The 14,489-nt window shown below is 38.1% G+C and overlaps 1 protein-coding gene across 1 annotated transcript in view; it reads right to left on the bottom strand.

Moving 5' to 3' along the window:
- Positions 1-14,192, bottom strand: part of LOC106086352 (endocuticle structural glycoprotein ABD-4) — a 35,473-nt gene extending 21,281 nt beyond the window's left edge. Inside the window, exons 1-2 of the mRNA XM_013250989.2 lie at positions 14,163-14,192; positions 4,457-4,575 (exon numbers count right to left, since the gene is read on the bottom strand). Of these exons, the coding sequence (XP_013106443.1) occupies positions 4,457-4,575; positions 14,163-14,171 (128 nt within the window). The 5' untranslated portion in view covers positions 14,172-14,192. The remainder of the gene's footprint in view (positions 1-4,456; positions 4,576-14,162) is intronic.
- Between the last annotated feature and the right edge of the window lie 297 nt (positions 14,193-14,489).

The raw sequence follows: 14,489 nt of genomic DNA, 5'->3' as shown, positions 1-14,489 counted from the left end.
CATAACAGAACACTTTGTGCAAAATTTCTGCCAAATTGGACAACAAGTACTTGACCGGGTTCAAAGGAGAGCGATGGAGTTGATTGGGGACAGTAGAGTATTCAACTCTATTGATTCTCTTGAACATCGTCAGAATGTGGGTAGCGTTGTATTGCTCTATCGTTATTTTCATGGCGTGTGTTCCAGGGATATTCGTCTTCTTATCCCTGACGTTAGGATGTTCACCAGGAATACAAGACTTGCCAATTACAAACGGGTGTGACTTGAACTCACACCCGTTTGTAATTGATTGGCGACCGAACCATGCAATACCGAGAAAATTAATTTTCGCCCAAACCATTCGTATATGGATTCGACTTCCGTCTAATGTTTTTCCCACCGACATTGATGTTCAGAAATTTAAGACGAATGTCATTAAACACTACTCCCTCTTTCCCCCTCCAACCCTTAACTTTCCTAATTGCTACATACATACGGGACATCCCCTGCGTGTTGGTTACGTCAAAAAAGGAAAGAGGCATCCTAATGAAATTTGAATTAACGTTAAGTAGATGGATTAAGCTTGCTAAAAAAAATTTCCCGTCCTTTAAGGTTATATTTTAGGGGAAAATGGGCAATTTTTTATTTCCAAGAAATTCAAACAAACAATTTTCTGAAAATTCTTAGGAAATACATTTCGGGATAGCGTTTTTATGTCTTGTTGCATTTGTTGGTTTCTATATTAAAAAAAAATTTATGGCGATTCAATGTCAAATTCATTAAAATCTACTTTTCTTCGCTAAATGGTCATAAAGTAAGAAGAAAACGATTTTTTTAAGAAAAAAATGTCTGTTAAAGTTTGTAAAAAAAAAAATATCGTAATGGGTCATTATTATTGAAAAAAAAATTATGTCAATGAAGGATAGGTGATTGATGATCCGGTGACTCCAAAGACCCAACAGTTGCGGTGGTGGTATCAGGCTGTAGCATGTTGTTAGCTACTGAAACCTCGACTGGTGGAGCAGCGGCTCCAAGCTCCACTAGCCGAAAGACGACTGGTTCGCAAAGCTTTTGTCGAAGGCACTTGGTTCGAGTCTTAAGGATAAGGCCAAACTTATTCTATCTTCGCATGCCTATAATTTGCCTAGGCCATCGGCCTTCCCTGGCAAACCAACACGCTCTTTAAGACGCATTAGTGGAAAAAAAAATTAAGTCACTGAATGATAGCTATGATAGTGTTATACATTAGGTGGTTGATGATCCGGGAGTAAGCTTAGATTGAACTCCAAAGACCCAACAGCTGCGGTGGTGGTATCAGGCCGTAGCAGGTTGTTAGCTACTGAAACCTCGACTGGTGGAGCTGCGGCTCCAAGCTCCACTAGCCGAAAGACGACTGGTCAGCAGGGGCTTTTGACGAAGACACCTGGTTTAAGTCTTAAGCACAAGGCCGAACCTATTCTATCTTCGCATGCCTATAATTTGCCTAGGCCATCGGCCTTCCCTGGCAAACCAACACGCTCTTTAAAAAGTTGGAATAATACTTGTAGAAGGCGCATAGCTCTCAGGTTTATTAAGAGGCTTGGTGAGAATGATCCTAAGACTCTTACTAATAGGGAGAGAGACTCCTTAAATTGGGCTCGGTGTTGCGCTGCCCAGGCTACCCCAAAGACTACACGTCTAGATTCGGAAACTGCACCGCAGTCAGCCAAAAGGCTAAGGTCACCCGGAGGGCATTTCATGCCAAAAAGAACTATGGCAAACAATTGTAAGGTGGGTGCAAGAACCTTTGCTAATATCGCTAGGGACAGTTTGGTGATGGCATTTGTCGACAAGGGAGAAGAATAGGGTTGCATACCTAGAAATAATTGGAGTGGGATAATCAATGGAGGGCTGCATACCTAGGAATAATTGAAGTGGGATAATCAATGGAATGTTATCAGTATACTCCGATGTTCTTAGGGAATTTCCTGGGTCTCTTCCAGTTTGTGACGATGCAGGCTGGTATCGGGGCCGATACAGACTAAATGCCATAGGGGATCAACGCTCAATTGATATGCATGTATCATTGCGCCCTAAAAAAGATTGGTGACATCTGGCCAGGTGCTGCACTAGATTTAGTCAAGAAGGAAAATATTCCTTTTCGACCAATGACGCATGCTTTGATCCCAAGGATTCCCTCAGATCCTGAATCCATACTTGGAAGACTAAAGGAATGTAATCCCAATCTCTCAACCACCGACTGGAAGATTGGTTGATTGGATGAGGCTGATGGTGATGCAGTATTCGTATTAAACTCCGGCGCAGACCTCAACAAGTCTGAAGGAGTTGTGTCCTACTGATTCAACAAGTTGAAACTGAAGCTCTATAGAAGCAGTGGATTTTGGGAAATAAGGAGACGACTCAGCAGTTGTTGTTGAAAATTTGCCTGGGTAACTTTCGACCACATCGTCAAAGTCTGGCGGATTGCAGGAGACTGAAAATACCCCTACCACCATCGAGACAGTAGGGGAAAGCATCGACACGGGACCCGACAAGCCCGGTGTGGGTGGGTCATTCGATTGAACTGGGCTCAAGGTGTGCGCCAGCGGGGAAGGACGGAACTTAAAAAGTACTTCGACAGCAGCAGCTTGTGAAGCATCTAAGGAGAAATCGTCCACACTGCAAGTGTCCAGTGACCTGAGGAAGAGTGGTTCCACTACTGTCTCACCTGCACCTGGATGCGTACGGAAGCTCATCATGATAAGATCCAACGAATCTCGTGAGGGTGAACTTCTAGCGGAATCAGAAGACGAAGCAACCGCAACAGTGGTGGAAGTTTTGAATCCTGACTGTGGTCGGGTTCCTGCGGATAAATCTCCATCATTGTAAGGCCGCTTTGGCGGCACTTAAGGTCCTCCTGATGGCAGGTGGATGATTATGATTGGGGACCTCTTTTTTATAGCCGAGTATAAACGGCGTGCCGCAGTGGGAGACCTCTTTTTTACACGGCAAGTACCCCATAAATGTCGTAGGGCTTTAGATTGTCTTAAGCAAGTGGCATAGTTTTAACTCCTGGTCTCCTAATAAGAATCCTATAAAAAGCAATTTTTTTCTTAAGTTCCACACAAGTTTTAATACCAAGAAATATAAACAAACAAACCCATTTGCTTTATTTGCATCTTTCCTCTGCTAACATATACAATGTTGTTTCTCCCTTTTTTAAATATATTTTCATAATACTTTATTAGTGGCTTAAATCCCCTTATAAACGACGCGTGTCATTCAAAATTAATTGGATCTTTTAATCATTCGTTATTTCGTTAGCAAATAACAAAGTCTGGTGTAAAAACTAGTATTGATTTTTTTTTTGATTGCTCTCTATGTGCCATGATTAGTTCAAAGTGTTTGACAACCATTTGAACTAAATAAAAAACACATTTTATGTTAATTTTAAACTATTTTTCGAACCTAAAGAAGATTTATGCCAAAATGATTTCGTTTAAATTGTTTACCATATATATTGTTGATATTGAATTTGGCCAACTGCAAATTGTTTATTTTGATTTGTTTTGTATTTTTTGATTTTTTTTTTTTTTTTTTTCAAAAAAAGCTGAAATCTTGATTGGACTTCCTTTTGGGATTTCTTAATTGCCATTTGTTTTTTTTTATCAGAGATTCTTCTATAGAATATATTCTTAGAAGATGGAATGATATTTATGACATTTATCTTCACGGGAATTATACAAATGAATGTCTTTGTTTGGTTTATGGCTTGCGGTTATGGATTTATGCATTGTTTTCGGGATGATATCTTTATTTCAAAGGAACGTCAAATATTTGCATGACATGATCCTAAATAAAAAACACAAATATTTGCATACCTTCGTTTCTTCAACATTTTTTTTTTAATTATTCAAAAACAATGAATGTTTAAAAATAGTCAGTTCCAATAAATTTAACAAAAAAGCTGACTATAAAAACTACCAAATGGAAGCCTCATTTAAAATAAAAAAAAAAAAATAATTACCTAGGAATTTATTTTTGAAAACATCTTTAAAACCGAGTTTTAAAAATTTGGATCGTACCATTTTGCTGCTATAAGAAACAAAGAATAAACTAAGTGAATTGTATAAATTTTTCCAATTTTATTCCCAAAGTTTCTTGGGGGCAAATAGCTGTGCTAAAAAATAGAACTATTGTGTTTAATTCTCAAATCAAATCTAAAATCTAAATCTAAAAATCTCAAAATACATAAACTAGGCACGCATGTTCTTTAAATGTCTATAATTATATATTGTATTTTGTGGTTTAAAACATCGCTTTGTTTTGTATTATTTTATTTATCTACCATCTATGTCAATAACAGAAACCTAAAGCTTTTGAATAAACCCAAAAAAGGTTTGTGTCTTAAGTCTTTTGTTTGCTTTTCAATATTTTCACAACAGCTCCTTAAGGTATGCTTCGAAATTTGTAAAAATTGTTTAGGGTAAACACTTACGCATAATTGTATGAACCATCTGGTTCAATATTTGATTCTTGACTAACGATGGCAATTGGATCTTGTGGTCGAGCCAAGACCATGGAGGCAGCACCCACAATAAGTAAAATAGAGAGTTCCTGGAATTAAAAAAAAAAAAAATAAATAAATGTGATGTGTTAATTTCTCTTTCGAGTTGAGCTTAATAATAGAAAATTTTATACAGTGGAAAAATTAAAGCCGCAGGAAATACACAACACCAACCATGATGTGAGGCGTTTTGATACCTCGGTAAGGGGGGGGATTGGTCATCATCAGAAATCTATAGGTATAAGGGCTTGAAAGGTCGTACATGGGTAGGTTGTATTTATCTCGAAATTGTAAAAGAACATCTATGAAATACATACAACACACTAACTAATCCAGACACTCTGTCCTACTGGCTGTGTCACTTTTCCAATGTATGTGTGTTTGTAATATTGAAGTGGACTTCTGGACTTCTTTTCCACCTCCTGCATTGTTTTCCAGGTTATACACATGGTTTTGTGCATCGTTTGGAAGTTGTGTTGAGGGCTCAGAATGCTAAAACGACTGCAACCGCTCATTGTGCCCGAACGTCGTGGGTATTTTTATAACCAACACCGAAATACCCATCTTGATCGTCGTAAAAATCTAAGACGATCAAACTATGTCTGTCCGTCTGTCTGTTGAAATCACATAACAGTCTTTAGAAATAAAAATATTGGGCTGAAACTTTGCACAGATTCTTTTTTTGTCCATAGGCAGGTTAATCTAAAAGATGGGCTATATCGGACTATATCTTGATGTGGCCCCTATATTAACCGATACGCCTATTAAAGGTCTTAGGCCCATAAAAGCCACATTTATTATCCGATTTTGTTGAAATTTGGCTCAGATCGGTTCAGATTTGGATATAGCTGCCATATAGACCGATCCCTCGATTTAAGGTTTTGGGCCCATAAATGGCGCATTTATTGTCCGATTTCGCCGAAATTTGGTAGAATGAGTTGCGTTAGGCTCTTCGACATCCTTTTTCCAATTTGGCCCAGATCGGTTCCGATTTCGATATAGCTGCCATATAGACCGATCTGTCGATTGAAGGTATTGGACCCATAGAAGGCGCATTTATTGTCCGATGTCGCCGAAATTTGGGACAGTGAGTTCTGTTAGGCCTCTAGACATCCTTTTTTCAATTTGGCCCAGATCGGTTCAGATTTGGATATAGCTGCCATATAGATCGATCTCTCGATTTAAGGTATTGGACCCATAGAAGGCGCATTTATTGTCCTATTTCGCCGAAATTTGGGACAGTAAGTTTTGCTAGGCTCTTCGACATCCTTCTTCAATTTGGCCCAGATCGGCTCAGATTTAGATTTAGCTGCCATATAGACCGATCCCTCGATTTAAGGTTTTGGGACCATTAAAGACGCATTTAATGTCCGATGTTGCCGAAATTTGGGACAGTGAGTTATGTTAGGCCTCTCGACATCCTTCTTTACTTTGGCCCAGGTCTGTCCAGATTTGGATATAGCTGCCATATAGACCGATCTTTAGATTTAAAGTCTTAGCCCCAGGAAAGACGCATTTATAAACCGAATTTGCCGAAATTTGACACTGTGACTTATTTTCGACATCCGTGTCTAATATGGTTCAGATCGGTCTATATTTTGATATAGCTGTCAAAAAGTCCAATATTTTTTTCTACAAAATTGAACAATGACTTGTACTTATTAGACCACTCAATGTCGGTGCCAAATTTGGTCCAAATCAGAACATATTTCGATATAGCTGCTATGGGGGCATAAGTTGTGCATTTTTCACCGGATTATGAAGAAAAGTATACTCGGAATATAGTGAACACTCTGTCGGGTTAAGGTCTCCTTTATTTGAACACTTATTTTCTCTAAAAGTTACGCCCCAGAGCCGATTTGGTAGAGTCCTCAATTTACCAGTGCCGGTTCGTGGGTTCGATTCCCCCAGAGGACTGGTCTGTTGCTGCTGTGGTATTAAAATGGGCTAAAATTGTCTAAGCGAGTAACTTTAGAAAGTAGACTGCCATTCTGACTTGACCCAAACCAAAGTAACCCAACTTAACCTTAGTACTTAAAATATAGAATCTATTAACAAAATTTTAAATTTTTAGCAAATTTCAGAAAATTTTTTTCGGAAAACCGGGGCCCCCAAAAAAATTAAACCATCTAAAAATTATCACAATAACCATTTTTCCCCTTTTTTGTCAAATCGAATATTGAATAGAGGCCTAATATGAATATCATAATAGAGGCCTAATATGAATTAACTAACTCCTTTCTGGCTCTACGGTATATCACAAGTTTAAAGAATGGTTCTTTTAGCCACTGCTTTGGTAAAATTACTAAATGTAAACCAAAGAAGGCCTATAGCAAAGAACCATTGCAACACAATAGAGCCATAATAATTTGTTTTCATCTTTCAGTGGAAAAATTACAAGTCATGGTAATTATTTTGTTTATTTAATTTCAATCAGCTGCTGTAGTTAATTGTGATTGATGAGACATTGGGACTGTGTGTTTATTTGGGTTTGGTTTGTATGGAAATTCTAGAAGCACAGTGTCTTTCTAATTAACTGGTTAACAATGAGTTTTATTTGCTTTTGTTAGCTGTGGTTAATTATTCAAGTTTTTCTCAAAAGAAACAAAAATCGCAATATTTTCCAAATGCGCCGGATGCTTCATTTGGAAATGAAATTGAGGTTCGATTTAAAAAACTTAAGCATACTGAAAATAGTAGTGGTAAACGGCAATGAATGAAAATTTGTAAGTTAATTAGAACTGGCTTTTTAGCCTATGAAAGTCCATACATTCAATTATAACAGCCTACAGTCATCCCGTCTGGCTGCTATACTTATAGTAGAGCTAGGACTCGCATATATTCCAAAAGGTTGCCAGAAGGTAAGGTTAGGGTTCATTTCTAAAACCGGCAAGACAAGTTATGAGACATCCCAAGGCATAAACACCTATAAGCTTTACTCAAAATCATGGATGATATATTGGATACCATGGCGAAAGCTTTCAGAATCTTCCAATCCTTTAAATATTTTATTTTAATATATGGAATACTAGCCGAACTGGGCCCGCTCCGTTGCGCCTTCTTTAACTCTGTAATATCTTTCTAGGGTGGGGACACTTCGCCCTGAATGCGGATATCGAATTTGTGCAATTGTAGCCTATGACGCTGAACGCGTTCGAGCCTATGACGCGTTCGCGTTCGTTCCTCTTAATGTTGGCGAAATTTGCGAGGAACAATGCCATGCATGGTCATTTAAAAAATTTTTCCCAAAGAGGTGCCGCACTGCGGGACGCCGTTCGGACTCGGCTATAAAAAATGTCCCTTATCATTGAGTTCAAACTTGAATCGGAAAGCAGTCCTTGATGTGTGAGAATTTGATCCTCCTCGGTTGCTGGTGGTAATGTTCTTCCTTAGGGTAATGTTCTCATTAGGGGAGGGATGGCACCTCAGACATTTCGACTCAAATATGGATATCAAATGCGTGCTGCACTTCCAAATCCTTTTAATTTGAGCCCCCAAAACACTTGGCTCCAGAATTGCTTATCAAATTCGTGTTCTACTCTCAAATACCTTTCATTTGAGTCCCATATTGCCATAATGGGTCAAATAATCCATTTGACGTGTATTTAGGAGGAAAAGCGCCACCTAGACTTGAACGTTAATTTTAATGTCATATTCGTAATCTACTCCCAAATGCCATGGTCGGCTAATATGCCTATTTGGGAGTATTTGGGGGGTATTTGGTGGTGGGCGACCTCCTATTACTTGGACCTAATGTTTTATGCCATATTTGCTATCTACTGCCGGTTACTTTTCATTTGAGTCCCATATTGACATGAACTTCGAATATATCTGTTTAGAGGAATTTTGGGAGGGGCGTGCTGGGTACTTGGACCTAAATTTTAATACCATATTCGTTTTCTGGTTTCTAATACTTTTCATTTGATATCCTAATGTGCTCATCGGACCACTTTCGGATATGGGTGGCGTTTTTGGGGTAAGGGGAGGGTCCGCCTCCACCCGATATTTAAAAATTATATAGCCAATGTTTGCTTCCAGACAAACGTACACAATATATGAAAATTTTAAGAAAATCGGTTCAGCCAAGTATCGTATAGTCACAATTGGTCTAATGGCATTTTTGAAGGGTGCCGTGACCCCCTATACTTCGACATGATTTTGTATGCCAGATTCGAAATCTACTCCCGAATACCTTTCATTTGAGCCCGATATTGAAATGAACGTCCAATATGTTGTTTGGGGGAGTTTTGGGGTTGGGATGGCCCGATAGGTACTTATGCTCCAATACGTTTCATATTGTCCCAATTAGTCCACTTTTGATTTTGGGTTGTGTTTTTGGCATAAGGGGAGGGTCCGTCCCCCTTCCGATAAAGTTTTTGGAAGTCATATCAAAACACCTCATGCAAAATTTTAGCCAAATCAAATAAGAATTGCGCCCTCTAGCTGCTTAAAATGTCACGACGATCAATAATATATATACTTTATGGGGTATTAGACGCACATTTCGAGATGTTACAAACAGAATGACGAAATTAGTATACCCCCATCCTATGGTGGAGGGTATAATTAAAATGAGATAAAGATGATAAGAATATGAGCGCAAGTGACAGTGTGTTAAGGACATGTTGGGAACATTTCCTATGCTAATGACCCGTTTTCGCTGCTTGTAGACCCCGACGGTTAGATGTAGATACGATGCCAGATTTAAACCGAACGAGGAGTATAGAATGTAAAACCAAATGAATAGCACAGAGTTTCTGACAGATTTCGGGTTTTTTTTCTGAATAGTGAGCATACCAGCGGATTACTGGCTCAGGAAAAATGGAACATCTAGCATACAAGATGTCGAGCTTGGTTAGTGTAGTACGTCGTTTTTGTAATTAATTCGATATAAGTACAACCTACGAACGAATAGCACATAAAGCCTTCACTCCTAAAAGTATCCGATGAGACTTTTTGAACAAAAAAGTCGAAACGCTTCATATTATGGTTGGTGTTCAGTAAAAGGATTTTATGTCATTGTTTCAGTTCTAAAATGCTTACTTTGAATGCCATAGAGTGAATATGATTGACAGAAAGGCTAGCGAAGAGACACACTAATATCGCATTTCATCTCAATAGTTTATGGCTATCGAACAGAATGAAATTACCTATAACTGGTAAACTTGATGCGAGTATTCTCCCATCTTGAGCGATTAATTTTATTCATACTACCAAACCATTTAAATTAATGTTTACTTTTATTTATGAGAGGTAGTTTGGTATTGGTGGGTGATTGGTATTAATATATGAAATATATATGAAATTTCTGCTTCTAACTTTGCATTGGGTGTATTATGTGTGTTTCCCATTGTGTTTTAATGATGCATTTGTAAATTAATTAAAAAAGGTAAAGTTTTTAAAAAAGTGATTTTATAGGTTATTTGTTTTATGGCTCTCTTGTTGTGTATAGTAATGGGCCAAAGGTTGGCCATTAAACGAAACTAAACATAATTGTATATAATTAATTATTAATAGTTGTGGTTTCCCATAAAATCATTTACACAAGATGGGTGGCTAGTCATTGTATCCAATGGCGTTATGACACTGCCTTTGCCGAAGTTTTAGTTGTTTGTTTTTTTATTAATGTTTATTTTATTGCTTTGGCTTTGACACTTTGGGTTGATATCAATTATCTTTGGTGTGTTTATGGTTTAATTAATCAATCGATACGTGGCTATGAATATTAAATCTATATATAGGACATTGAAACTATTGGGTTGCCCAACAAGTAATTGCGGATTTTTTAAAAGAAAGTAAATGCATTTTTATTAAAACTTAGAATGAACTTTAATCAAATATACTTTTTTTACACTTTTTTCTAAAGCAAGCTAAAAGTAACAGCTGATAACTGACAGAAGAAAAAATGCAATTACAGAGTCACAAACTGTGAAAAAATTTGTCACTTCTACTTGTCAACTACTTTTGGGAAACCCAATATATCTGTATAACAAACTGTTATAAATACGATTGATAAAGGACAATATTATGGGAAATTACCCAAACATATATTAGGGTGCTATATCTAAATCTGAACCGATTTCAAGCAAATTTCTCAGATATTGTGGTAGTCTTCGAGGAAAGCCTTGTACAAAAGCAAGATTTGTCAATAACTCCGTTTGCAGCGGCTCTTAGAGTGAAAATCGGGCACTATATGTATATGAGAGCTATATCTAAATCTGAACCGATTTCCATGAAATTCAACAGTATTGTCGCGAGTCATAAGAAAATCCCTACTGCCAAATTTCGAGAGAATCGGTTAACAAATGAGCACTTTATTGCAATATTTCTCAAAATCGGACGAACATATATATGGGAGCTATATTTAAATCTGAACCGATTTGGAAGAAACTTGTCAGATATTGTGATAGTTGTCGAGAAAAACGCTGTACAAAGTTTTGGCAAGATTGGTTAAGAAATGTGCTTGCAGTGGCTCTTGGAATGAAAATCGGGTGACCATACATATATGACAGCAATATCCAAATCGGAACCAAAAATTCACCAGTAATATTAGGAGTCACAAGAAAATCCCTACTGCCAAATTTCGAGACAATCGGTTAACAAATTAACACTCTATAGCAAAATTTCTCAAAATCGGACGAACATATATGGGAGCTATATATAAATCTGAACCGATTTTGAGCATACTTCTCAGATATTGTGGTAGTAGTTGTAGCCACATTTTTATGTGGAGGTGGCAATCCTCGTCAAGCTCCTGTAGATGAGCTAGCTCGTTTCGGTCCAAAGGACCGATCGCCGCGGGAGCAGGGTAGCTATTGGCTATTTAAAGCCGCCAATAACCTTCCTTGTCATATTGAGCATCTGAGGCACTCAGTATTTTTGCAAGACCTGGTGCCGCCGAGCTTTTCACTGAAACTCTCAGCTCGATACCGCTGTTTGTCCGTGAATGCCGTTGCAGCTACTACGTACGGAGCATTCCACTCTCCGCAACCTGTGGACGCGCCCGATAGCTCGCGCCTCTGTGGTGCTCACAGCTATCCCATGTCGGGTAGTGGTAGTCGTCGAGGAAAGCATTGTACAAAATTTTGGCAAGGTTGGTCAATAAGTGCCCACCCCCAAATGCACCCCCAAATGTGACCATTTGGGGGCATTTGGGGGTGGGCGACTTCCCATTACTTGAACCCAATGTTTATGTCATATTTGTAATCTACTGCCTAATACTTTTCATTTGAGTCCCATATTGACATGAACTTCGAATATATCTGTTTAGAGGAGTTTTGGGGTCGGGTGGGGGCCGCTGGATACTTGGACCCAAATTTTAATACCATATTCGTTTTTTGGTCTTCAATACCTTTCATTTGATACCCTTATGTGCTCATCGGACCATTTTCGGATATGGGTGGCGTTTTTAGGGTAAGGTGGAGGGTCCGCCTCCACCCGATATCTAAAAATTATATAGCCAATGTTTCCTTCCAGACAAACGTACACAATCTATGAAAATTTTAAGAAAGAAGAAACTGGCGTTTTTAATGCGTGGCGTGACCCCGAACATGACCTCAAACTACACGTCTTGTTGAAGGGTATTTAGTGGGTGGGCCGGTCCCAGACTCGGTGCCAAATGCGTATATCAGATTCGTAGCCAACTCTCAAAGAACTTTAATTTTATACCTATTTTGTGATGTTGGACATTAATCCCGTCGTGGTGGTTTTTGGGTTGGAGAGGCCCCGTAGACACCTTGGACCAAATTCGTATAACAGATGTGTATTCAACTCCCAAACACCTTTCATTTGATACCCATATTGTCCCAACCGGTAATGCTCTGTTGAGGGGTTTTTGAAGGGGGTGGGGGTTGCCTCAAAAACCAAAGAATGAATTTTTATAAAGGGTGATTTTTTTGAGGTTAGGATTTTCATGCATTAGTATTTGACAGATCACGTGGGATTTCAGACATGGTGTCAAAGAGAAAGATGCTCAGTATGCTTTGACATTTCATCATGAATAGACTTACTAACGAGCAACGCTTACAAATCATTGAATTTTATTACCAAAATCAGTGTTCGGTTCGAAATGTGTTCATTCACCGTAACGTTGCGTCCAACAGCATCTTTGAAAAAATACGGTCCAATGATTCCACCAGCGTACAAACCACACCAAACAGTGCATTTTTCGGGATGCATGGGCAGTTCTTGAACGGCTTCTGGTTGCTCTTCACTCCAAATGCGGCAATTTTGCTTATTTACGTAGCCATTCAACCAGAAATGAGCCTCATCGCTGAACAAAATTTGTCAAAATTTGAACACATTTCGAACCGAACACTGATTTTGGTAATAAAATTCAATGATTTGCAAGCGTTGCTCGTTAGTAAGTCTATTCATGATGAAATGTCAAAGCATACTGAGCATCTTTCTCTTTGACACCATGTCTGAAATCCCACGTGATCTGTCAAATACTAATGCATGAAAATCCTAACCTCAAAAAAATCACCCTTTATTAGCTTTTTACTATACTTTTAAATACCTTCTATTTGATATCCATATTGTCCCAATCGGATCAGATGTCCTGGTGGGGACATCTGTATTTGTATGTCAGATTTTTACTCTACTTTTAAATGCCATTCATTTGATACCCATATTGCCGCGGTAAAAGTGTCCTGTTGGGTGTTGTTTTTGGGCGTGGGGAAACCCTGCCAAGTTCGTACTCTACTCATAAATACCTTTTATTTGATACCCATATTGCCCCAATCGGTAAGTATGTCCTGCTAAAATAAACTTTTTTGTCAGGTTTGTATTTTAAATACCCTTCATTTAATACCCATATTGCCGAAAGCGGTGAAAGATTCTTGTTGGGGGGTTTTTTGTGGTGGGGGACCCCCTCGAACTCCTAGGGTGAAATTTTTATCGGAAATCGGAAAACATGTCCGTTCGGGTGGGTTTTGGAATAGGGCGTCCCCCAGGTTATATGACAACAAAATTGTATACCAATTTCGTGTTTTTGGGGTACCATAAGGTGGCATACAAAATTTGGCTTAAATCGTTGCACCCGTCTCCGAGATCTGGCGTTTTTGAAAATTGAGGTAAGGGGGAGGGTCCGACCCCCCCCCCCCCCCCAAACAAACAAAAACATGTAGTAGCCTATTTTCAACGGGGGCTAAAACTTTACCATCTGTGTTGCCCAAAAAGTAATTGCGGATTTTTTAAAAGAAAGTAAATGCATTTTTAATAAAACTTAAAACGAACTTTAATCTGATATACTTTTTTTACACTTTTTTTCTAAAGCAAGCTAAAAGTAACAGCTGATAACTGACAAAAGAAAAAATGCAATTACAGAGTCACAAGCTGTGAAAAAATGTGTAAACGACGACTATATGAAAAATTCGCAATTACTTTTTGGGCAACGCAATAGTTTGATATGGATATTTTTGACACCAAACAAAAAGTTCACACAATAAGTAATCTATTCCAACACTTGTAAAGCGTTATAACATTTTCTGATTTATAGAGTTACATGGATTTTATATTCCTTTGTGGCTTTTATAAAGAATGTTCACATTGTAATATTTTTGTTCAAAAAAATTTCAGTCCTTAATTGAAATTAGCATATTTTTAATACGTTCTTGTAGCACAAACACAAACTTACAATTTTCATTTTGTTTTTTTTTTTTTTTGTCTTTTTTTAGATAAACTCTTCCACTGAATAAAACTAAAATCGAACGAAATTTGTTTTTTAGATTTTTGATCCCGTTTCGTTATTGGATATCTTAAAGATGTCCTTTCAAGAACTTTTGCAAAAAAATTTCTTGCAGAGATCTTAAGAAGTTGCTAATTGAACGAGAGAATTTTTTATGATTTGAAATGCCGGCTGCAAGCGCTATTTATACGACCAAAAAGATGCAACCGAGTGTGCATGTCAGCCGATGCAATGCAGGCGGCAGTTGCTCTGAGATGAAAATTACACAGAAATGCA

This window comes from Stomoxys calcitrans, chromosome 5, assembly GCF_963082655.1.
Source record: "Stomoxys calcitrans chromosome 5, idStoCalc2.1, whole genome shotgun sequence".
NCBI lineage: Eukaryota > Metazoa > Arthropoda > Insecta > Diptera > Muscidae > Stomoxys > Stomoxys calcitrans.
Note: the sequence above shows the minus strand (reverse complement) of the source record. Positions and strands in the feature narration are given on the sequence as shown.